The sequence below is a fragment of the Sander vitreus genome, chromosome 6, assembly GCF_031162955.1.
Source record: "Sander vitreus isolate 19-12246 chromosome 6, sanVit1, whole genome shotgun sequence".
NCBI lineage: Eukaryota > Metazoa > Chordata > Actinopteri > Perciformes > Percidae > Sander > Sander vitreus.
Window position 1 is genome coordinate 2,838,727 of NC_135860.1, and position 26,511 is coordinate 2,865,237.

A 26,511-nucleotide genomic window follows, 5' to 3' on the forward strand; every position below is an offset into this window, starting at 1 on the left:
AATTAAGAAGAGGATGTTGTTCCAACCAAAGGTTTGTGACTCCCAGGAGAATCGCAGGTTAGACTGTAAGCGTGTGTGTGTGTGTGTGTACTCACAGTGCAGGTGCACTTGATGCAGGGTTTGCCCTCAGGACTGAACTCCTCCTTCTCTTTGTACAGACGACCCTCAAAGATACAACCTGCAGGAGGAGGAGTTAAACACAACATTTGAAACACATCACTCGCTTTCTAGTTTAGTTTAGTTCAGTTCGCCTCCACTCACACATCTATCTCATCACTGCACCTGAGGCTCGTATACTGTATATAGAGCAGTTTAAAAAAATGAATTCAACAGGTTTTTACTGAGGCCAATGCACAAAAGCTGTTTAATAAAATGACAACATTTACAAACAAAAATTGTTGGAATTCTGGAGGTAGTAAATGCAAAACATTTAAGTTCTTTCTGTAGTGTGACTTTGGTCAAATTTATTTACTTGTGAATAAAATAAAAAAAGAAATAAAGAATTAAGGTGATTTTTTTTTTTTATAACATGCAGGTCTTCATCTTAGAATTACTTTGGGCAGTGAATTAAAGTGTCATTAGAAACACTAAATGCTGTCTTTTATTTTCTTAGAAATCCTTTTCAAGATTTTGAAATAAAAACACAAACATTAGACATTTGATTATGTAGAGCAGGTGTATTTGACAATATGGAGACCCACAGAAAACCTTACTGTGACTCAGACTGAGTCAGTACTCACTGGGGCAGGTGGGGCAGCACTTCTTGGGGTGGATTTTGGGGTTCTTGCAGTGGACCACACACTGTACATCCGCCTCAGTGACGACACCTTCCTGTCACAGCCAGCAGGTAAATCATTTCCTCAGTTTGTACATTTTATTGGCTTTTCTTTTGACAGTTGTTCATATGACTTTGATGCCTTTAATCTGTCCTTCCTCCATGATTTATGTCCCACCATTCATGTCTTCCTTCCGTCTATGTTCATACTCACTTGATGCCTGTATTTAAATTTGTAATGTGTCTTGCCTCTACTACTGCTTCAATATTTCTGTCTGACTTTTTTTCTTTCTATGCATCCCTCTTTTCACCTTTATCTTGCCCTTGAGCAAGGCCCTTAACCCCAACCGCTCCAGTGGCCAGCAGATCAGACTGTGGTTGTACTGGTCAGCGTCCAGGTATGAATGTGTAACTGCGTGAATGTGATCAGGGTGTTCCTGCAAAAGAGAGGCTTCCTCTCGGTGAACCTTCCCTGAATAAAGGTAAAAAAAGAAAAAAAAAGCCAGCGGTAGACCAGCAACTCCTGTTTTTTGTGCAAGGTAAAATGACTGTTTTTGGCAAAGAAGTCTGGTGGCTTCAAGGAGAGCATAGGAAGTAAAATAGTGAAAATTTTGTAAATATAGCGTATACTTAAACTGATATAGATGTTTTAGGTGTCTAAAATGGGTTAAGCTGTCCACAGCAGTACACTGCTTAGCTTCCGTGTCGGTCCTCCTGCCTGCTTCTCCAAACTGGAGGCGTGCCGAGCGCCATCTACTGTAGCTAATATAATAATAATAATAATAATAATAATAATAATAATGTAGCTCATACAACCACACTTCAAAAGATCCAAACTATCTTTTTAACCCTTTCTTCTTACCCATGATTCTATAAGCTATTTGCTCTCTTACTTCCCTTATTTCTCCTTCTGTTTTTCCTCTCTTACTTGGCTAGCCACTCTCTTTTTTTCCCCCTTACCTTTTCTACCTCCTTTTTTAGTTCCATATCCTTTTCTTCTTCCATATCTTTGTTTATTTCTAACTTTCACTTCTTATATTCCTTCCTCTAACAACAGCATGTTTGTTGTTTCAGACCCGAGGTCAGAGGTTTCCACATGATGTTTGAGCTGAAACAACATTGTCTGCTCGCTTCATCTCTCATCTGCTGACAGTCAGTTAGTGTAGCCAGGCTGGATTCAAAACACACACACACACACACACACACACACACACACACACACACACACACACACACACACAGAGAGAGAGAAATACACACACACACACCTGACAGCGTCTGGTTATGCAGGGTTTGGTGGAGCTGGTCCAGGATACTGAGCTGTTATAAGATCGGCCATCCAATATGCAACCTGAGAGAGAGAGAGAGAGTACAGTCGTAAACATTTAGTTTTCTTAGTTTTCATACAATGTAATACAAGGAATTTAAACGCTGTCTCAGTCAATTTATGATATATTATATAATGTTGCTGATTGGCTGTCTAACGTTACACGTCGTAGAGACACGCAGGAAAAACTCTACGTTACACAGAGACGGGGCTCGCGTAGTAGGAGCTAAAGAATAAATAAAAAAGATTTGTGCTGTAATGTGTGTAATATTTTTGTTTTAGAAAATTAATATCGAAAAAAAAAAAAGTAGCATTTAGGAACCGGTATCAAAGTCACGGTATTGGTATCGGTACCAGTATCTAACATTTTTTTTAACGATACCCAGCCCTACCTTTAAGTCAGACTCAAGTCTATACAGCTCGAGCTGCCCAGTTACGCCACACCCACTCGTCCACTCAGCACTAAATCAACAGCCTATTCATTTCGTCCCATTTGCAGTAAGTGGTATCAGATCAATGTTTAACATTTCCACACAGCAAAACAGGATCACAACCATTGATCTGCTTTCCTCAGTGGAAGCCAACCCCTGTTATAGTGCATCAACGCGGAGGAGGACAGACAGGCGATCCCACAGAGACTCATTCCTGTTCATACACTCAGTCCTTGCTAACGCAGATTGATGCGACACCTCTTCTGTCTTCTGGTTTATTCTCAATCACTGAAGAAGATTTTGGGATGTTCTGATGATTTTTCAAACCCTGAGTGTAAATATTGTATATATAATATATAATTTTTTTAAATAGCCATTGTGAATACATTTCAAGCCAAGTATAACTCAATACTCTTAAATAACATAAACTGGTTAATTAAGGCTGTTTTAAAGTGAATTGCTCCCAATAAAATGATCCAGTGTGGCTGTGAGTCTCTTTAACTGTGTGTATGATTTCATGAAATTAAGAAAACAGTGATATGACATGTAGGAGTCTGGGAGTTTTCCAAAGCAATGACACAGAGGGGTCCTAAATTTGGTCACAGCGTGGCCACAAGTCAACCGCACAATAGAAAACTTAACACGGGTTGTCAGAGAGACGAGGGGCTTTCCATGTCCGAGTTGAGTTTGTTCCACCTCTCTTAACGAAGTACTGCCTCGTAAAACGCCAAAACCACAAACAAAAGAGCCGCGCCCCTGCTGAAAGCTAGGTGTGTGTGTGTGTGTGTGTGTGTGTGTGTGTGTGTGTGTGTGTGTGTGTGTGTGTGTGTGTGTGTGTGTGTGTGTGTCTGTGTCTGTGTCTTTCAAAAATTACTTTAGACATCACACCAAATCCTTACTGGGGACTCAGTTCAGTTCAAGACTGGTCAGTTTGATTAGGCTAGTGTTCATGTTGAGGTTGACCTTGGTGACTTCTTCTCAGAAATATAGACAAATATAAAAACTTGCATGTGTAGCAGTAATTTACTTACTGCCTATGTGAGGAGAGGAGAAGGTGAGGATGAGGATCTGAGAGAGTAAGGCATAGTGAGAAGTTTCTGGCTCATAAAAGCAACTGTATTCTGTGGCCTGTAAACCCAACGGTGAACCCCTTTCACCAGCCGCACTGTCTCCACACACTGCAGCTGTGTGTGTGTGTGTGTGTGTGTGTGTGTGTATGTGTGTGTGTGTGTGTGTGTGTGTGCGTGCATGCGTGCGTGCGTGCATGAGCGAGAAAGCGAGCGAGAGAGAGGGGTAAATAATGCAGCTTTACTCCCACAGGTCATATTTAGGTCTGACCGTTTAGGTACTGTACATAAAGTGGTTCCTGAAGGGTGTGTGTTTGTGTATGTGTGTGTGTGTGTGTGTGTGTGTGTGTGTGAGACTAGAAAGGCTCTGGTTAGCATCTCTGTGTTTCTGTACCGATGATGTTATTACAGTCTCCTGTTAGCGCAGAGCAGCTGCAAGTACTGTAGTCCTATAATAAACCATCCCAGGGTAATAATTATTATCACTGCTTGTTGCAATATCATGGTCGGAGGAACAAAAGGAACACAGAGGACACACAAAGTGTTCATTTCCTCCACGGAGTTCAATTTGGAGAATCAGAGGGCAGTACAAGTAATGAAACTTTTAACCATGAATAGTAGGATTTGTGTTTCCACAATCCTCTTATTCTGGCTCTGTCCGTCTGTCCACCTGTCCGTCTTACCTTTACACCTCTCGCAGCAGGCTCCGGTCTGTTTCACCACCAGAGCACAGTCCTCAGAGACAAGTGGACATTTCTCCTGTTTACAGTCTGCCTTCCCGTCCTGCAGCAGAGAGAGCGAGAGAGAGAGAGAGAGAGAGAGAGAGAGAGAGAGAGAGAGAGAGAGAGAGAGAGAGAGTGAGTGTGTTATATTTTCCATTATACTGTATGCCATTTTTATTTATTTTTTCAGAATCAGAAAAGGTTTTATTGCCACCATTAGCACACTTTTGTGGATTTTGGTGCATAGTAGTAGAAGGTGCATAGATAAACAAACAAACAAACATATTACACATGACTATGAAATAAACAATTAATACAGAAAAACAAATGTATACATACAAAAAAAAGGTTTAGCTGTGAATTTTCACACCAACTCAACAATCCTCCCGTCACCTTCAGAAACACTGCACACTGTATCCGTCATCGGCACTAACTGCACCGTGGGACTGCACTTGCTTAATCCGCTCGACTTTCACACCCAGCTTTTATTGCTGATTTTATCCACATGCTGTGTGTGTGCTTTATTTTACACACTGTGAGGGTTTATAAAGTGGAGGCTGGCGGGTCCCCGTCATGGCCCTGTGGCACTGCGGCAGGCGGCTCTAACAAGGACGGATCAAAAGAGGGCGAAAATAAATCGGAGTGGTTTAATATAGCAGCAGCGCTCCAACTAAACCCAAACCACACTGAGGACAGATGATGTCATGACAAAGGAGGAGGGAGGGGAGGGACAAAGATGGAAAGAGGGGAAAAAAGTGAAATAAGCGGGAGGGAAAAGAAATTAGATAAAGGAAAGCAGAAAAGTGCAAAATCTCCTCTTGCACATTCAGCTTCTTCCAGAGATCTACCGGAAACCTTCCATCTGAACTCAATATTCTGAAAAAAGTAAATCTGGCGGGACAGTGGGAGAGGTTGTATAGGGCCATATGCTGATTTTATAATGGCTGTTTTTTTTTGTTTTTTTTATGTGAGGCCCCCTGTCTCAGTCAATATGTGATTTGTCCAACCTTATTAGATCTTGGATCTCTTCTACACTCTCAGGCTTAACCACCCACAGGGTCGTCTGACCACAGCTCCGGTTTCCATCTCAATTACTTTATAAATAAAAGAGGTGGAGGATCCAGACCACAGAGGTGAGAGTCTGGTCAAATGAACATCACAGCGCAGGAAGAAGATGCAAAATGTTGAAAAACAGGCAAGTAGAGCAGCTGGTGAACAATGCAACATTCATTTCATCTTCCAGCAACAGGTGCTACAGAAGCTCAGGTGAATTACAGTAATTTGTGTTTTAAAAGAGGAGTTTTTTTTTCCTTTATTGTTTAGTGATAATTGTGTGTGTGTGTGTGGAATGGAACTAAGTACATTAACTGAAGAACTGTACTTTACAAATGTTGAGGTACTTGTATTTTACTTTTTTTCATTCCACTTGTACTAAACGCTCCATTTCAAAGAGAAATATTGTACTTTTTACTCCACAACATTAATCTGACAGCTTTAGCTACTAGTTACTTTAACAATTAGGGGTTTTTTTTGCACACAAAACACATGTAGTTTATATAATATGTTTTACTATAACTACCCAACAATATGGCCTACAGGTACATCTGAAAGTAGTTGATTGACAGAACTGTTTGGATCGTTTCCAGTTTCTAAAATGTGAGGATTTTTTTTTGCATTGAGCACTTTTACTTTTAATACTTCAAGTTCTTTTTCCTGATGATAGTAAGTATCATACTTTTACTTAAGTAACATTTTCAATGCAGGACTTTTACTTGAAAAAGTATTTTTACAGTGTGCTATTAGTACTTTTACTCAGTATAGTTTAGGTTATTTCGATCACATAGATACACATCACATACATAACATAAAAAGTGTCACCTTAATTCGTACAGTGCCATCTTAACTACTTTCTGATCAATACTGACCGAAAAGGTGTAGGTTGAAGCATTTGCTTATTACACCTACCCATTTTACATTGTATTTTATTTATATTTTGTTTATAGGTCCCTCAGAATCTTATCAATCTTAATAAATGTATTGTTATTCATTTCTGTATGTTATATACATATTACCTATTAACACACATTATGTGCAAAAGATATGAAACAAAACAAAATACATTCCCATTCATATACACATTGCCATACATGCCTCACTTTCATATTTGTTTAAATAAAGTATCGGGATACTTCTTCCACCACTGTGTATTTCTAATGACTGCTGGAAGGCATCAACATGAGTGGAGTGAAGGCTGTTTTGAGCATTTTTAACATTGTCCCCAGTTGAATCATCAGAACAAACAGCATGACATTGTTGACAGTAAGATGGAAACAGGAAAAACACCGGGACATGAGACCGTTATGTTTATATGAAGAGAGCTGGCCATAACTACCCAAAACAGATGCACCAAAACAGGTGTATTCACTTATCTGCCCAACAATTCGCAACCAGGAACTCTTTGAATAACTCTGGAACTTTTATCTGCGTTTCAAGCGCAGGAATTGGGTTTAGTTTGAGTTTTCAAAGTCTGACACTGTGATGCCTATGGGATCATGATCATGCTGTGTGTTCCCATTCAACCATTCACACTCAACAATTGAGTCAAGACAGCCTAAAATTGCTGTTTGACATAACTTTAGACTACACCAGATACATAAAATAGGTCCATCCTCATGAATTTATTAGTTTCTGACTGTAAGAAAAACAATGCAAATCCCTAAATTTAACCAAATCACACAAATTTGGGCTATTCTTTGTGATCTTTTGATAACTAATAGTAACATTTTTTTCGCTTTCATTCCCTGAACCTCTCCAGAAACTGGAGTCTGCCTTGGGAGGCCCGCCTCACACTGTAAAAACCTCTGCTGTGGATATTAAATCAGTAGACTCTTGGAACGGAAGACTGCATTATCATGGCACGGTAATGCAGTTTACATGCAAATTGATTTGTGAAGTCACAAAAATGTCCATGACGCTTGATGTTAGATAACACAACTCAAGCCAGGTTGAAGAGTCTACTGAGACATGAATGTAAACCAACTGTATGTCTGGCACAGAAGACACAATACACTGTAAAACACAGCAGCAGCATTTTTACAAAATGGTCAACTTCAATGTGAAGTAGGGCTGCAACTAACCATAATTTTCATTGTCGATGAATTTGTTGACTATTTTCTCGATGAATTAATTAGTTGTTTGGTCTATAAAATGTCAGAAAATAGGGAAAAACGTGGATCAGTGTTTTCCAAAGCCCGAAATGACGTCCTCAAATGTCTTGTTTTGTCCACAACTCAAAGATATTCAGTTTACTGTCACAGAGGAGAGAAGAAACTTAAACATATTCACATTTAAGAAACTGCCATCACAGAATCTTTGATCAGAAACCGATTGATTATCATAATAGTTCACGATTAATTTGATACTTTAATACATCTAATCGATGGACCTTTGCAGCTCTAATGTAAAGTACATGTGATTTGTGTTAAATTAGACACAAAAACAAACAGGAATGGTCCTTTAAAAAACCGTGGACAATTTGGTCGCCAAGGTCATGTCTGTCTCTCTCTCTCTCTCTCTCGGTTATCCATTAGCACAAAGTGGTGTTAGTACATGCCCCCCCCACCAATTCACTCTCACCCTTCTTGCCTCAGGGTAAAAGGTCACAATGGGTCACCACGCCTTATAGACACTCAACATCCCACCGCGGCACCAAGGCTGGTCGCCTGGACGGCTGGCTGTCGCTGAGGGTGACGACCCCCCCATCACACACACACACACACACACACACACACAGTGGGCTAAAACATTGGTATGCTCGTAAGTGTGTGTGTCAGAGAAAGGGAAAGTGTTTGTGTGTGTCGGTGTGTATACATGCTACTGTATTGAGATACAAGGATTTTCACTGGGGCTGCAAGTACCGATTCATCATTTTTATTGTCGACTATTTTCCCAAAGCCCAAGATGACGTCGTCAAATGTCTTGTTTTGTCCACAACTCAAAGATATTCAGTTTACTGTCACAGAGGAGAGCAGAAACTAGAAGATATTGACACAAGCTGGAATCAGAGAGTTTGGACTTTTATTTAAAGGTTACTCAAACCGATTATCAAAATAGTTGGCGATTAATTTAATAGTCGACAACTAATCGATTATTAAATGATTATGAAATCTTGCAGCTCTAATTTCAAATTGATTATATTTGTGTGTTTGACCAGAGACTTCCTAACTCTCAGAGTGTTCTTATTTCTTTCTTTTTTTTCGAAGATTTTTTTTTAGGCTTTTCCGCCTTTAATTGATAGGACAGCTAGGTGTGAAAGGGGAGAGAGAGAGAGGGAGGACATGCAGGAAATCGTCACAGGTCGGACTCGAACCCTGGACCTCTGCGTAGAGGCATAAAGCGTGTTTTACACTAGACGCATCCAAGGTGGTGCGAGCCATCGTGACGTCAAAATGATGTAATATCCTGACGGAGCGCGCGAGCAGAGGTGCGTGGCTCTTTTTTTGATCTTTCTCTATTCTCTTGATCCCACCAAGTAGGTCGTTGAATCAAATCAAAGCATTGACGGCAATGCTGCTGCCAGTTCTGCGTTGTTTATCTTTTTCTTCTTCTTCTAGTCCGTAGAAAGAGCAACGCCGGTAGCCTTTGCTCATTAGCGCCACCTCTGTTCAGGAGAAGACTGCAACTAGTGTCGTGAGCACCAGTGCGGGTATAAATACACTAGACGCAGCCCAGCTGGCGCGTGCAAATGTGACGTCATGGGATCGCCGTGACTATTTATACCCGCCATCTTGGATGCGTCTAGTGTAAAACACGCTTAAGCCTCTCAGTATACGCCTGCTCTACCCACTGAGCCAACCCGGCCACACTTTATTTCTTTTTATACACTAAACCACCAAAATAAAAGTAGCAGTTTCCCTCATAATCTTTTGGAAGAGCTTTAAGTGGAAATTGTCAAAGTATGTGCAGAAGGACACGTGAAGCTTCAGTGAGCTGTTTGGACATCAAAGACACACAAGGTTTCAGTGTGAGACAAAAATAGTCTTAAAATCAGATTTTACCAAGAGAATTTCAAATTCAATCATTACTAACTCATTTAGTGAAGGTAAGGTCGACGGCAGGAATTCTATTATTGACAAAGTTCATGTTGTGTCCAGCGTTTACGTGTACTTTTTTTTTTGGTTAGAAAAGATCTATTTAAATTCAGTAAAGTGCAGATATAATACAAGTAATTATGTGACTGTACTTTACTGTCAGTTTGGAATAAGCAGGGATGTTTCTTTTCTGGCTCCAGAAACCTTAAGGAAAAGTTTCCAGGAGCGGAAAAGAAAAAAGCAGCTCTTATATCTTTCTATGTCACTGTGACGAAACATAAACACGGAGGTTACATATTAATACAGATACTTGTTCCTTGGAATAGGTTACATTTGAGCTTTTTTTTTTGTCATTTATGTTTGCATGTATATTTTACAGATTTTGTTCTGAACTAGGTTTTGACTGTATGTCATATTTTAGTAAATACCAGAATAAAAAGCAAAGTTACTTCAGATTCCATCAGGGGACAGACTACTATTTACTACTCATCATCAGAAACTGCAAAGGAACATCGTGAAGAGTTTTAATGAGCAATTTTGAGACAAAACTGATCAATAAAAGACTGACAGAAACATTTTCATCAGCATTAAATGATCTTTTTTTTTCTCGAATGGATAACAATTTGTCTGACAATTGCCACTAGGAGGCGACAGTGTTCACTATTTCTCCTCGTCTTTTTCTTCCTCACTCCTTCTCCTCATCATCACTCAGCTCCTGCCTGTCGATTTCTCCCATCATCCATCACTTTCTCCTCCTCTGTATGCAATCATCTCCCTCGTTTCCTTTCTTTTTTTCCCTTTCCAATTCAAATTTAACAAGCTTCACTGGCCTAAATGTCGCCAATATCCCCCCTAGTCTCTCTTCTTACTCTCTCGCACTTTGTTTTTCCATCTTCCTCTCCAATTGAATCACTCTTGTCTCAAAATGTAAAGCCTCTTGTCTTACTTCTACCCCCTCCTCTCTTCCCTTTCATGCGTTCTCTCTGTCGTGGTGAAGGATAGAGAGATCAGTCAGGCTCTGTCAGCGAAGGAGAGGAGCTCTCAACTTAAGCCCTTGGACATCACCCCCCCTTGTCACCATGACCTTCCACCTTTCACCCTTCCTCCAAAAACAAGCAGGTCGCGACCCCCCCCCCCGCCATAGAGCAGGAGCCACAGTAGCTTATAGGGACGAGACGGGTGGAGAGAGACGCCGATGGGAACCGCTTTCCCCAAAAACGAGTCGTCTTTTCTGCCAGAGGGCGCTGAACGTCTACGTACGTTTTCTCTAAAAACAAAGTGAAAATAAGTCGCACACAACCATGAACACTGAACTTAATTTTGAGCAGGATGGCTGCAGATATATAATTTGGATCAACTTAAAAAATACATTTTGGTAAAAAACAAAGAAGAAAAAATCCTCTTAATAAAACCGTCTAATTCCATATTTACAGTATATTCTGTATCTTGTTGCAGGTCTTTATTAAATAAATCAATCTAAAACTTTTCACGGACGCCCGGGCAGAGTGCAACGGCCCTTTGGGGGTCCCTGGACCCTACTTTGAGAATCACTTATAGGCAAACAGCATGCACCTGGTACTGGTGATGAAGGTCTGAGGACCGAAAAAGTTGTTAATAAAGTCAGTACAAGTCTTTGTTATAAGGAAGCAAAACCTTGCATCGGCAGAGCAAATATTTGGGCAAATTTCTTTGATAAATGATGATGAATCAATGATCTTGTTGCTTTTAATTTTCTGGTGATCGACTACTGAATTATTCTCGTCACTGTTCCAGCAGTAGACACCTTCATCCAAAAAACCATCAGCCCTTATTATCCTTTACTTTTACCGAATCCCTGCAAAACACTTTTATAAAAAGTAGTTTTGGGGTTTTTCTTTCTCTCACAAACACTCTTGTGGCGCTGAGGACAAAATAACGTTAATTCAAAATCAGTTAATTATATTCCATAGTTTTTTCACTGAGGCTTTTTATCATAGACTGTAAATATTAATATTAACAGGCTGTGCTTTTTATTGGAACTTGTCCTTTGTTCTCCCTGACTGACCCTGTCCTGTGTTTAATCTCCTTCTCTAACAACTCACACTCTTCTCATCTCTCGTTTCCAGAAGACCAAAATAAAAAAATAAAAAATTGAAACTTTTCTTTTCAATGTTTGGTGTTTTAGCGACACTTTTGTCGTTTTTGTCACTTTTTGCGACCTTTTTGTTACTTTTCCCGACATTTTTTAAGCTTTTGCCAACGTTTTTGTCGTTTGTTTCTGCACTTTTTTTTACGGTTTTGTCGTTTAAAAAAAATAACGACAAACATTTTTGTCACTTTTTTCAGCGTTCTTTTATAAAAAGTTTTTTCAAATGCTATAAAATTGAATATAACACCCAAATTCAATGAAAGTAATGAACTGATTATTTATTTTACTTGTGAAGAGCGTTGAATGGAACCATCCACGTTATTTTCTTTGACAATTTGGTTGAAAGAAACCCAAATTTCTCATATAGAAACTTTTTGAAAACGGGTCAAACAGGAGGGTTAAGACAAATGAAAGGTGATACATTGTTAAAGTTTTATCACTGATATTTTCTGCGTTATGTGCAAGAAATAGAATAGAGCCGGCAGTTGGCTCAGTGTTATCAGGTGAGCCTCACCCCTCCTGTTGTATCGATCAGCTACTGTTTGAGTTGAGACACTGACTGGAAACAACCTTTGCACCCTCCCCCTCAGATCGATCACAGCTACTGAGTGTTAAACTCCTCTGTGTGTCATGCATCTGGAATGTTTGTTTGGTGGATTAACAGGCTGCTGTGACCTCTGACCTCCTCACTGTTGGGTGCTGCTTGTAATGTTGGAAATGTGTAAAACTCATATTAAATCCCAGCGGGATGAAAGCAGCCGATTAAATGTCTGTTTGTTGGTCAGTGACTTTTTTTTTTCTTCCTTTTGTGTTCACAGAAATTTAAAAAATGACTTAATCCCATTTGTTTTGCATCCGTGCACTAATCTTTCATTTTGATTGATTGCGAAATGAATCATCCCCTCTTCAGATAGTAAAGTTTGAAGCGTCAGTCGGCTCATTTCTGACACAGTCGAGTGAATATATTGTGTGTATATTTGTACAGAACATGAACCTGCTGAGTCTCTTCTGATTAGCTCATTCATACTTTCTACTCAAAGCCTGTGTGTCAAAGAAGATCAGAAGCTTGTGCTTGATTTGGAGCTGTGAAAGATTTTTGAATTATATGACAATAGTTCAAGGTCCCTTAACTGATACAATGTTGCCATTGTTTTAGCCCAGATACTCACTGGACGTCCCAGTCATAGTGGACGTCATAGAGTCATAGTGGAGCCTCGTCTGTGACGTCCCAATTGTTACCAACGTGTTTAATATTTCTATTGGTGGTCAGATATATTGTACATATTTTTTTCCTCCCCCAAAGAGGTTTTCTTTTCGGTTCAGTTTGTTTGTTTGTCTGTTTGTCAGCAGGATTACGCACAAACTACTGGCCCGCTTTCCATAAAACTTGGAAGGGTGTAGCATGGGCCGAGGAAGAAGCTAATACATTTTGGAGCGGATCCAAATCACGATGCGGAAACACAAATTATTTTTCACTTTTGTCAACATTGCAAGATTGAAGGTCATGGCGGAGGTCTGCGCTCCCCGAGTGCCCTTCTAGTTTAGAGTCATTTTTCATATTTATATTGTAATTAGATCTGCAAAGATTAATTGATCAGTTGTCAACTATTAAATTAATCCCCAACTATTTTGATAATCGATTAATCGGTTTGAGTTTTTTTTAGGGCTGTCAGCGTTAATCGCAATGCGATTAAGGGCCGACGCGATTGTTTTTTTTTAATCGCATTAATCACATGCTGGCATTTATTAATTTATTTTACACTTCACTCGGCTTTGCGTCGTGCCTAACAGGCTACTATTTTGACCCTTTGCAGCACCGTTACTTATCATTAAGCTGCCACTTTCTCCTAACACATCCTGCTGCTGCAGGCTGCAGGCATGATGGAGAAACACAGCAGCAATGAAATCCTGAATGGCGCTTTTTATTTTCCAAAACTCCCGGACGGCTCGTAGACCAGTCGAAAGCCACATGCACATTGTGTAAAGCCGATTTAAAATATCACCGAAGCACGTCAAGCTTGAGCTCCCACCTACAGGAGACGGCCAAAAAGGACGCTTCATATGCTGGGAGGCGGCCGCAAGCCGGCCGCTGGGGACGCGACTACGGGGAAAGGACGCCTCACACGCCGGGAGACAGCCGCAGGGGACGCGCCACAATAACGGGATGATGGAGGTTGGGTTTAGGAAAAACACGCCTCACACGCCAGGAGACGGCCGCGGAGGGACGGCCCCTGGGGACGGTTGTGATTAGGAAGACTACGGGAAACAAAACGCCACACGCAGGATGCGATCCCCGCTCGCCCGGGTGAAAGTCCTGTGTTGTTTTTCACGAACTGCCACGAGACTGGGCTGTCTGACCTGTCTCGTTGCCGTCGAGGGGGACAGTAGTTTTCACGGATACACAGCCTGTACGACACGGAGAAAGCAGCCACACTGGAACTGCTGCAAACGCTGTCTCATTAACCGGTGATCATTGGACGTCAGTGAGTAATCAACATTATTTAGAAGTTACTAAACAGTATATTGACTCTAGTAAGGATAGGGATTTTTAGTTTTTTAGTTAGGTACTTGGAGGAATTGTGCAATAATGACAGATTCACACATTTTTCTTTTGTTTACAGTAAATAAATAATTACAAATCTTAAAATCAAGTTCATAAAGTAACTTTCTTTGCATTCATTTGATTCCCAATCAAGATACACTGGTAAACATTGCTTTCGATTGTTAACATGTACTTAAAAACTGTTCTGAAATGAAAAATAATAGAATTTTAATCATGTGATAAAATATGCGATTAATTGCGATTAACTATAGAAATTCAACGATTAATCGCGATTAAAAATTTTTTATCGTTTGACAGCCCTAGTTTTTTTTGATAAAAAAGTAAAACTTCTCTGCTTCCAGCTTGTAAATGTGAATATCTTCTAGTTTCTTCTCTCCTCTGTGACAGTAAACTGAATATCTTTGAGTTGTGGACAAAACAAGACATTTGTGGACGTCATCTTGGGCTTTGGGGAAACACTGATCGACATAACTCACCATTTACCAAACCACTAATCGATTAATCGAGAAAGTAATTGTCAGATTAATCGTTTATGAAAATAATCGTTAGTTGCAGCCCTAATTGTAATTATCTTCTATTCTATATTTATGTTTCTTGATTCTTGCAATCAGTGGTGTGGTCTACGTGATACGCAGGTATACGCAGTATACCCACTAGGAAAGCTCCAGGATTTCCATATACCCACTTAAAAATGCCCAATGACATGCAACAACATACTTTCCATTATATTTTTGATATATTTTGAATTGTCATCTGTTATTTTCTTCTAAATAAAGGTATTTCCACCGTAAATTGGTGCATAAAAGTGTATCCGAATACAGGAAATGAAGTCGTTGATGCTCAAAACTTCAGGACACCCACATTATTCCCACATGGTGCTGAGAGGAAAAAAAACAGCTGACATTTAGAGGTTTTGTTGCACGAGAGAGAAAAATCTGAACTACGACAAGTGACGGAGTGAAAAAACACCCAAAAAGGAGCCAATCTGAGGGCGAGCGATGGGAGGAAGAGCCGATGAGAGAGTGGAAAAAGACATGGAGATGAACAGACAGATAGACGAGGACGATGAAGAGTGTGACGGAGATGGACTGACTCCCTCCAAGATAACCGATCGTCATGGCGACCGGCCTGTCAGTCAGTCTGTCAGCCACATCCACTCCTGGCCCCTTTACAGCTCTCTGTCTCACCCCGACTCGCACAATGGCTCTTCTGTGTGTGTGTGTGTGTGTGTGTGTGTGTGTGTGTGTGTGTGTGTGTGTGTGTGTGTGTGTGTGTGTGTGTGTGTGTGTGTGTGTCCACAGAGCCATTAGCAGGTACTCCGGACCAACTGGAGAGCCTATGAGTGACACTGGAGCCCTGATGGCTCCCCAACCCCCTAAAGACAGCCCGGCGACGTTTAGAGAGTCCGTCCTTTGGGGGATGAAGGAAGTGTGGTCACTCAAAAACTTTAGTTTTTGCTAAAGGTCTGGTTTTAACCTGGATGTTATCTTACCAAGCATCACAACATTTCCTCTCGCTGCACGAGGAAACTGTTCACCAGAGTGAGCGGGATTCTCTGACTGAAGTTAAAGAGAAAAGTAGTTGCTCATTATGCTGCAAATCAGCCATAGAGGACCATAGAGGTAAAATTATTACAATAATATTAACCATTAGGATGTTTCTCCATTTACATTTTGGCATTATTGATTAGATTTCCAGCTGTTTTTTAACTATTAGAACCCAGCTATTACCAACAATACTAGCTTTTGTCATATTTCAAGAAATAAGTTAGCGATGGTATGAAACAAACAAAAGTAAAATAAGTGTAAAGTGCAGATTTAAATCATGCTATGCACGTCAAACTAAAGCAGAAACATGTCACGTAACTAACAGAAACTTTTCATAATTTGTTACATAGAGTAATTGACTTAAAAAGAATATTGAAAATTTACCAGGCAATTGAAACTGAGAGCTTTTATCTGACTGATATGTGTTTGTGCTTGGAGGCAAAAAAGCCATGCATCTGTGATTTAAAAAGTTTTTAGGAAACAAACAAAGGCCAAATTCAATAAAGATTGAGCCCTGAATGTATATAAGTTTATGAGTGACTGGTCTGTGTGTGTGTGTGTGTGTGTGTGTGTGTGTGTGTAGGGAGGGGGGGTTAAAGTAGAGATGAAAGGCCGGCCATTGCCTGCTGATGACTGATAGCATTCAGCAGGGCTTTGGCTGATGTCTGCCTGATAACACAGAGGACGGCTCAGTCAGACTGCAGGCCGAGGGGAGCCTCAGAGCAGCCAATCAGAAGCCAACGGAACCTTTTACAAAGCCAATCAGAAGCTGGGGTTTGGATATTGAAAGTTGTTTTTGCCATGAATAAGAACATGTACAAACTGTACATGTACAAGGTGACATATAGAGTCCCATTATGAGTTAATAATAGCCGAACAGGAGACAAATAACGGACTTGTGCTGTTATATGCTTGACGTATATATATATTTTTTCTCATATCAGAACACTTCAGAGTGAAATATAGCTCTTATACCATGACAACTATTCACTGTCATTGGCCAAAAGTTGGAAGGGTGGTTTTTCCGCTCACAGGTACTAGGGGGAAGCGAGACGACCACTATTCAACTCGAAAAAAGTCATGTAACCATTCCAATGACTCCGAAGCTGTTCAGTTAAAGTCAATTAAGCTAAAAAAACTGCATAGTTCCTTTTTAACAGTCAGTTTAAAGTCCTCAGAAGTGGAAGAAAAGGGCTTGTCAGTCTTAAAGCACCTGAAAGAAGAATTTATATTATATATTCTATTCTATTCATCTCATACACAAGTCTAACACAGGCGTAGCACTGATTGAGAACGATCAGAACAATCAAACTAATGATTGAATATATGTAGGGTATGGTTGAAGTGTCCTAACTTCCAAGCCAGCCAATCAGAAACAAGCATTTTTAGTCGACATGGTGCAGATAATTATATCAGTATTATACAGGATGTAGGGCTTGGTATCGTTCAAATAATGACGATAGCAGTACTCTTAAAGTGATACCGATAACAATAGAGTAATTCATTCGATACCCATCATGTGAATGGAAGCATCTCGGCACACATTGAACTGCCAACTCCGTCAAATACACCGCGCTTGACTATGCCAATCACATGTTGCATTAAATCGAAGAACGGCTGCGATGATTGGCTGCGAGCAAAGCCATATTTCTAGATCTGGGTACAAAAAAGGATCGCATGCAGGTATTGACTGGAGAAGTTTCTATACCACATAGTACTGGGTTCTTTCGTCGATACCTTATAGGTATCGAGTACCGATACTCAGCCCTAACAGTATGTAAAGTATATACCGAGGATACAGATGAACAACATGCAGCTCTCTTTCAGCCGCCGTCTAGGCAGTGACACAGAAAAGCCTTGTTGGTCCATTCTCATCCCCTAAAACAAAGACCTCTACAGCAGTAATGGGGGGTAGAGTGGTGGTGTGGGGGGTCAGGGGTCAAAGAGCACATGTTCCAGGAAAGAGTCGTCCCCTAATGTTTTGTAGGCTGGTTTTAACTGCCGGGCCGAGCCAAGACAGCGTGACGACAGGCATGTCTGTTAAAACAAACAATCCCCACTTCTGTTTCACTGCAAGTTTGTTGTAAATCCTCAGAAAACAGTTACGAGTCGCATTATAAAGCGCTTGCATGCACTCGCAAATCACTTAGCCGTTAAAAAACCTGCCATCCTGACTTCATGTACCACAAAACATTTTCTGCAGTCTAAAGTTGCATTATAACATCCTGAGTTGCGTCGTTTTTTTTATCCTCACTATCAACTTAATGTTTCACTGAAAAGGTTTTGTAAAGGCTTAAAAAAAGCGGCTTACAAAATGTACCATGAAATCAAACAATCCATACTTCACGTCTCACATAAGATCCCGCCAAAAACTTGCATTTCAAAGTCCTGTCGCAGTGTTACAAATCTTTCACAACCTTCTGATAACAAAAACCACACACAAAGCCCAGTAATCGGCTTTACAAATATCACTATCAGCGCTTTAAGAGGTCATTTTATCCTATCAGCCCAAGTGGAAAAGCTGAAGCAGCCAAGTTGCTGAGAACAAACAGGGCGGGCAGCGAGTTGTTCACCTGGGGCAACAACGGTAATAACTGCCAAGTCTGCAACATATTTGCCAGCACGGAAAGTGAAAGTAGTTGTTCTTACCAGACATACGCAGGTGATGCAGGGGTTGTCGGTGATGTTAGGGATGTGGAGGACTTCTCCTTCGTTCTCACAGCTGGCCTCGGTACCTGGGAAGGACAACAGGAAAGTGGGAAAGGTGAGATGGAGGCTGAGAGTGAAAAATGGGTCTGGACTTTTGTCTCTGACCAACCCTCCTGACGTACGCAATCACCTGTTGAGACAACATGACGTCACACAGGCTCGTCTTAAATAAACTGTGAACTGAAAGCAGGTGAATCATGACCACAGAATTCACCAAGGTTATTTGAAGCTGCTCTAGCGACACTCACAGTGACGAACCAGAGAATTATTACCCGATTCTGCAGTTTTTAAAAAAACCTTTATTCTGCATTTTTTTAAGTTAGGGAAAAAAACACAGACAATACAAAGACAACATGCAACAAAACAAACAGCTTTTTTAGCGTCTTTGAGCTCACTTTTTTGGTTTTACGGCCCACAGCTTTACTGTTTAGGTTCGGTCTCAGCGCTCTCATGAACGTCAAAAACTAGCTGGTGAACATAGAGGAGCATCTAGCTGCAGATATTTTTACTCATGAGCTGGTGGAGACCAAAGCAGAGCTAAAAGGAGAGTGAATATTGGACTTACACTCAACAGGTAACACAAACACCACTCCAAATGAATGCTAATGTTTCTCTGTCTGACAACATGTTAAAAATTACAATTACTTTTTAGGGTGATAAAATGCAGGCTGTTCTCATCAACTGTTCGTTCTTATACCAACGAAAAGTAATGCACTTTACAAATTTAATTTGTATATGATCCACATAATCGTGAGCCAGAATGTGCAGGGCTGCCTCAAGGAGGAAGTCAGGCGACGAAGTATAAAGAGCGACAAAGTCGTACGTGTAGGAAGGAGGGATGGGTCAAACACTGGACTTTCACCCAGGAGAACGCTGGTAATGTCCCATATGAAAGCAAAAGTCAAAGTTGTCTTATTTTAACTTACATTTGTTACGTAACAAACTTTACGTAATCATTTCCTAAACCTAACAGATTCTGCCCTGCGGGGTCTTGCACAGGTGCACGGATCGCTCGTGTTGCTGGACATTCGTAATTGAATGCCCAATAAAGTGTGCGCAATTTTTCGTACGATATCATACGAACCGTTGTATGAGGATATGTTGTAATATGTCAGGGTTGTGTTTACAGCTTGTTCTGCTGCCCCCTAGTGGCAAAAAAACAGATATTGCTGCTTTAAGTTTTTGTTTGTTTCTATTCCAATTTTGCGTGTCAGTTCTGGAGAAAAGCAGTAGTTTCATCATTTGTACTCAACAGTGCATCACGGCTACTACACCTGACTATTTCTTCTGTTTGTATGACATATTCATTTTGTGGGGTTTGTCTGTCCAGGTAAAAAGCTGTGACATTTAAACTGAGGTTTTAAAAAACGTGAATCACTCAGTTTGTTACGAGAGCAAATGTAACCTGAACCAACTACAGGAAACAACCCTAAACACAAGGGTTTATGGGTAGAAGCAGACAGATGTCAACATCGCACAGCCAGCAGTTCCTTCTGTTTGGAGAGCTGCAGCAGAATGCAGCGAAATCCGGACCGATGCTCAGCTGTTTGGTTATGCGTCAGGTTTGTTTTGATTCCCTAAAACGATAACTTCCTTCCCAGTAGGAACTTATTGTCTCGAGCTGGAAGTTGAACCAGGGTCAACGAAGGAAAAAAGGTAAATCCCCACCTCTGACTGCTCTGTTTCCGTGCCCAACTACTTCCTGTTTCCTCCAGCTGATCCTGTCTGTCCTAGGAATAGAAAATATCTCACTGTTTGACCACAAAGCACTGCATTTACTTTTAAGGAATTGGTTTCGACTTGAAATTTCCCAATACAATGGACTGAACAACCCCTGTGAATCAAGATCTGCTTGTTTCTCTATCATTAATGTTTTTTTTTCTATTTACGTCTTGAACCCTTGTTTGTTCTTTTTTCATTTTCTGCTTCAGTTCATCATGTTGTAGGCTAATGATGCAGTTTCTCCATCCGGATCATTTACGGGTTATCTTATCTTACGTTTCGCAAAAAAGCTGTAAAAGCAAGAATTCAATTTGGTACTTGCAAACATAAAATGAAAGACTGAGGCTTTTTTTTAGCAATATTTGGTCAGTCTCTTATCAGTGCACTGTGACCTCTGACCTGTTTGTTGTAATGTTGATGATTTAGGAATCGACCACAATAGAAAAAGGGAGCAAAAGTGTAAGGAATGGACTAAATAGTTTGTTTATCTGCTCTAAGATGCTCTAGTTAGCTTGTCCGGCTAAACAGCTTTCTAAGTACACTTGTATCTGTCCATTTTTATCAAGGCCAATGAACACATTATGAACTAACTACATTAGTTTCTAGGGTTACAAGTTAAACTACTCGCTGTTGACTATAGCGTACTCGGTAAAAGTCCGTCCTCGGTGCTATCAGAATTTAAGCTAACGTTATCAGCTCTGTCCTGCTCTTTATAAGATTTGGGGAAGTTTACACTTTAGCAACTCCAATGAACGTTACCCAAGATAACGTTACGTTTTTCCTCATACTATAAGCCCATTCTCTTGTGACATTAAAGGCAGCCTAACAGGGTTGTTCAACAAAATAACTTATAATACTCAGACTAACTAGCTCGACACTGCAATACAATTCTTTATTTCACCAACTGGTGAGGATGATGCTGACTTTTTGCCTGCGACCTGTTAGCTTTAGCCTCAGTTCTTTAGCATGTTATCACGTTAGTAGCGACCAAGTGCATATTTAAGACCGCTTTTACAAGAATCTTGTTTTAAAACAAGTTAGCTGGAACGGTTCAGACAATTTTAATCAACCATTAGTTAATCTAGCTAGCTATCGTTGGGTGTCATTTCAGCTGACAAAATCAAAAGTTGCTGGCTAGAAGTGGGAAGTCTGCTTTTATCTTCCTCTGTCTGAGGCAACATCTACACAACTACGTTTTGATTCTTAAGGGGTGTTTTAAGGCTTCATTTAAGCCCAAAAGTTGAGAAGTTGAACACCAGAATTTTAGTGATTAAGCAAGTTTCCTGTAACCACGGAAAAAAAACACGATCTCCGTCCACACAAGAGTTTTAGCTCCAGTAGCGGAACTAATCTCCGTTCATATTATAACACGTCTGACCACGCATATCACATGACCATTCACACACAGTGGGCATGTGTGTGCCGCTGTAAACAGGAAGCAGATTGTCTGACGTTACTCTGCGGTTGAAAATCATGGATGTATAAGTTAAAAATACAAAAAAATACTTAGCTTGGACCGACGGCGAGGTGGAACTGTTACTGAAAGGTATATAAGCCAACCTTAACCGATTAGACTAAGTCTACAGTAAGCAACCCAGGAGTTTTCAAACCAAAACGGGAGCAGCAGTGTTTCCAAAAGTCCCAGTTTTAGGGGCTTGGGAATGCCAGAGTAGTGCGGACATGAGGCGTAAACGTAGCAAAAGATATTTGTTTTTCAACCAAAATGTAGCAGTGTAGATGTAGCCTGAAATCACTGACCTGATGTTTTGAAAATCCATAACAATTTTGACAGTAAATCTGCCACCGCTACCATTGTAAACTGCATACGAACGGAAAGCTTGACAAGCATCCCGACAGTAACGTACTGATGTCTGTTTGAAGCTAAGAGTCATTCAACACTAAAGTTAAAGATCTGAACAAACAACAATAGGTCCTTATTGCAGCGAGTCGTGCCGTCTCTTTGAATTCAGCAGAGCAGCAGCCTGTGGATTCTGGCAGAGCAGACGAACCCTGACGACTCCACCACCACAGTAAAAGTTACAACCTTTGAGTGTAATTAAACTGGCAGGGCTGTAAGTGGTGGGGGGTGAGAAGGGGGGGGGGGGGTGTTGGGTCTCTGAGGCCTCGTCCTGACAAAATACCTTCCTCCTCTGTTTGTCAGCTGCTGTGTTTACCTCCTATCCATCGGATACGTCTACCTAGAGATACATTCAAACCTCAGCACTAAAGGTTTTACTTTAATTGAAGAAAAAAAAAACAGATAACCTGAAACTATTGTAGGCAAAAAGCAGTGAAACGGTCAAAAAGAGATGGATAACACAGTCGCAGAAAGAAGTGCAGAGAGTCATTAAAGGGGCTGGAGCTAAAATACAGCAGGGGACTCAAAACTGTTAGAGGTCTCTCTTGGACTTTCAGGAGTTGCGTCCATTTTTTACAGTTGGTAAATAAGGTCTGAGTCTTGTAAATCTCTTATTGAACTGAATGATCGAGGTAGCTAAATGTCGTGAAAAGTCTCTAATTAGCTTCAGATATGCATGTGCAGCACAGTTTCTGTTTCCAGCGGCACAGAAAGAATTCAGATCCTTTATGTAAGTCGAAGTAACAATACCACAAGATAAAAATACTCTAAAATGAATTAAAAAAATTGCATCTTTACATGTCAAGTGTTATTAGGAAAAATGCACTTAGTTACTTAAGTATCAGAAGTAAATACACTCATAATGCAGAAAAACACGCCTGTGATACTATTATACAGACTAAGTATTTTAAATGTGTTCTCTTGTAGGCTGTAACCTACCTCCTTTCCACCTGCTGCTGTTTGTGCTCATTGCACAATTGCTGTTGTATGTTTAATAGTGTGTAGTGTTAGTGTGTTGTATGTTTATTGTTTGATAGCATGTGTCATGGTTGTGTTTGAATGTTTTGGAGACGTTTGCACCAAATTTCCACCCAGGTGCACAATAAAGTCTAATCTAATCTAATATATTTTCAATTATTATTAATGATGTAACCAAAGTTACATTTTACTGTTCCAGCTGTTCAAAGTGGAGTTAATTTTACTACTTTATATACTGTAAAGTAAAAGCTGCTGTGGAGTGAAAAGTACAATATTTCCCTCTATAAGTATCAAATCGCACAAAAAAACAAATACTCAAGTACAACTACCTCAAGCTTGTAGTTCCGTACATTACTAGGCTAAATGTACTTAGTGAGATTCAACCACAGGGCTGTTTCAGAATAACCAGGGCTGTTTGAAAAGAAAGAAATATGTGATCTGAATAGATTTATAAAGGATTATATACATATAACAATAATAATAATAATAATAATAATAATCATAATAATTCTGTTACCAAATGTTTTTTGTTGTTGTTGTTTTCTTTACAATTCTGAGGGTGTCAAACATGGCAGCCATTTACTGAACAGTAATCCAGGTTATCGGTGAAGTCTGGGAGGTTTTTGGTGAAACTGAAAGTAACTATTGCACATCCCTCTACATGTTTGTACATCCTGCACTAACCATAGAGCCTCTTTTTCCATGTTAAATAAAATATGTACTGTATGTATCGATACAGTATGTATGTACAGTATGTGCTATTTGTTTCTGTATTTATATGTATTTATTTAAAAAACTTACTTTGAGGAACTTTTATGCAGGTTTTCCTGCTCTCCACACCACGTGTAGCATTCCCTGACTTCAAATGGGTCAATGGTGAGTTTATAAAAGTATAAGTAGCAATTCAGATTCAGAAAAGTGCTATCGAACGTAGCAGAGAGAGACAGGAGAAGACCGGGATGACAAGCGGAGGTAGTTTCCATGGACCAGATTTAAAGCGGTAATGCTGTGGTTATGGACACAACCCTGAAGCCAACAGGATGACCTCTGTACCCGTTGACCGCTCCACCTGCTGCAGTGACACATTCGACCGTCCAACTATAACACCTCAGCCCGCCCAGAACCCTCTGCTCTGTGGTTCAGCAGACAATAGACAGGATGATACAGTGCATATTTGGGATGCCAGGTGGAGGAATCTGATCTGTGCTGGGATCATAATGGCCCAGCCTCCTCAGCTGATACACAGAGGTAGTTGGTTCTCAGAGGTTCTCCTACACTGATTCATGTCAAACGGATACACATGTTGGACTACAGAGACCCATCTGGTACAGGTTTTGCCCCTCATCTGATTCCCATCTCTCTGTTTGCTTCGGGAGATACCAGAGATAACAGCCAGGAGAGGGGGAAAACTCTGATAATCAGAAATGATTCTTATCGAGGCTAAAACAGATGTGCATGTCAAACATGGCAGCCACTGAACAGCATATATCCAAGTAATATGTGAAATCTGGGAGTTTTTTTTTGACAAAACTGACATCAAATACGGGGACTTCAAATGGGTCAATGGTGAGTTTATAAAAGTATCAGACACAATTTAGATTCAGAAGGGGAAAGACAGGAGAAGACATGGATGACATACAGGTATTTCTGTTCTTTTCTGTTCATGTGGAAGTCTATATTGATGTTAAAAGCTGGAGAGAAAAGGGGGAAACCTCTGTTCTAAATCAGCTTCATCAAAGACTTTCTCCTTTTGTTAATGAGATTATCATGGAATTCAACTACTGTCGTCAAGGAAACCCTCCAAATGACGCTTAGAGGAACCGAAACCAAATAAATAAGCATAATCAAATGCATTTAATCTAATTCCCGTTTCCTCACAGTGCCAGGGGAGGCAGGTCAGGGCAGTAAAAGCAGCTCGGCCGCAGAAGTCAGTCCCTCACGCTGCTGATAAGACGGCTGCAGAGCCATCCACCTTACATTCACTGCCTTTCTATTACTCTCATTTCTCAACGGCGCTGCAGGGCAAACAAACTGATATCCTATGATGCAATGCCGCTGTCAAAGGGGGAGCAGCCCAGGGAGAGAGGGCCTATAGACCTGGAGGGAGAGGCAGAAGAGGCCGCTGCTCAGAAAGGGAGGACACAGAGGAGCTGTTCAATCAGAGCTGGTTAAGGAAAGTGATTTACACTTTACAGCCCTGCTTTTAACTCAAAAAGTGGGTTAATTACAACTTCTAGTGACACAAACAACAATTTGAGCAAAGATCACTTATAATTTTAGGCAGACCTTTCATCCTAAAGATCTAAATCCTTGTATAATTTCCTTAAGTTTGATAGAAATGACTTTGGATATTGACTTGTGTCATGATGATTTAAGTCAGGCAGAAAACTACCTCTGCAAATAACAAGCTCTGCTGCACATAACAAGCGCTCCAGGGTGGATTTTGGTGGTATCTCTCTCCAGTGCAACCCACTTTCCACTGGAAGAAGGCGACCAATTACTGGCAGGGAGGTACCGACAGGATAACCCGGGTTAAACTGTAAACCGAGTCTATTTTCATTATCAGGCGCTCATCTGAGCCCCAAGACACTCGAGATTAACCCCACAAAACACAATTTACTGACCTTTTTCTTTGCTAAATAATTTTTTTAACCACCGTGGTGTCATAAAAACATAAAGAGTATGCGGTGGTGCAAAATATAGACGGGAAGTTGTGAAGAAAAGAGTATTTTCTGAGAAACTAAAGTGTATTTTTTCCGCATTCTGTTGATGTTTTTGCTTCCCGGTGATCAAGCACCAAAGCTGGGGGTTTTATTGCCTGGTTTCATGGAGCCATCAGTTTACCACCACATTACTGCTAACCAGGAATAAAAAAGCTGAGGTGACTTTGATTTCTGTGCGCTCCCCGGGCAGAGTAAAAACAGCCTGAAGGAGCACGGAGACGCGGCAGACTAAATAACCGGGGGTTTGGGTAGATTTTTACGCACGGTGGGTGTTGTGATGTGTTATTATGAAGCCATTTGATCCCTTTAATCTTACCTGTAATTAGCGGATAGGAGGGCCGGGGCGTTTGGAGCAGCAACAAAAAGCAGAATAAAAACCTACAGGTGGACCAGGAGGGAGGGTTCCAGCAGCGGAGCAACATCCTCGGGGTTCTTCTCTTCACGAAAAACTGTCAGAGTTTGGTGAAAACGGAGGAATTAAATTAACAAAAAACAATCCAAAGGGAAACACGTGAAACAAAATCCACGTTTCTCCCACAGACGTCTCGTCTTTATTCCAGCCAGGAGATAAAAGAAAAAAAGAAAAACTCCTCAGTTTGTCAGATTGCGCTGAAATGCATAGCGAAAATCAGCCAGACGCGCGGTGATTACAGCGACATTAAAATGACAAAAGACGCGCCGACGGGCAGGAGACAGCGGGGCTGCTCGTGTCGTGCGCGGAAAACAGGAGTCCATGGATGAAAACATTTAAAGATAAAAAAAAAAAAAAATTAAAAAAAAAAAAAAAAGCAGTCCCAAATCCTGCAGGTATGGGGATCCTGAGAGGAGGTTTTGAGATTTGGAAAATGATTTCTCCCCACTCCGGCAGTCA

At 40.6% G+C, this 26,511-nt stretch overlaps 1 protein-coding gene across 1 annotated transcript in view; it reads right to left on the bottom strand.

The window, feature by feature from the left end:
* The window catches only part of bmper (BMP binding endothelial regulator), a 39,979-nt gene that overhangs the window by 13,221 nt on the left and 247 nt on the right, over nt 1-26,511 (bottom strand). The window contains exons 1-6 of the mRNA XM_078252099.1: nt 25,957-26,511; nt 18,300-18,385; nt 4,284-4,383; nt 2,044-2,126; nt 741-831; nt 96-178 (exon numbers count right to left, since the gene is read on the bottom strand). The exon at nt 25,957-26,511 is cut by the window's right edge and continues 247 nt beyond it. Of these exons, the coding sequence (XP_078108225.1) occupies nt 96-178; nt 741-831; nt 2,044-2,126; nt 4,284-4,383; nt 18,300-18,385; nt 25,957-26,062 (549 nt within the window). The 5' untranslated portion in view covers nt 26,063-26,511. The remainder of the gene's footprint in view (nt 1-95; nt 179-740; nt 832-2,043; nt 2,127-4,283; nt 4,384-18,299; nt 18,386-25,956) is intronic.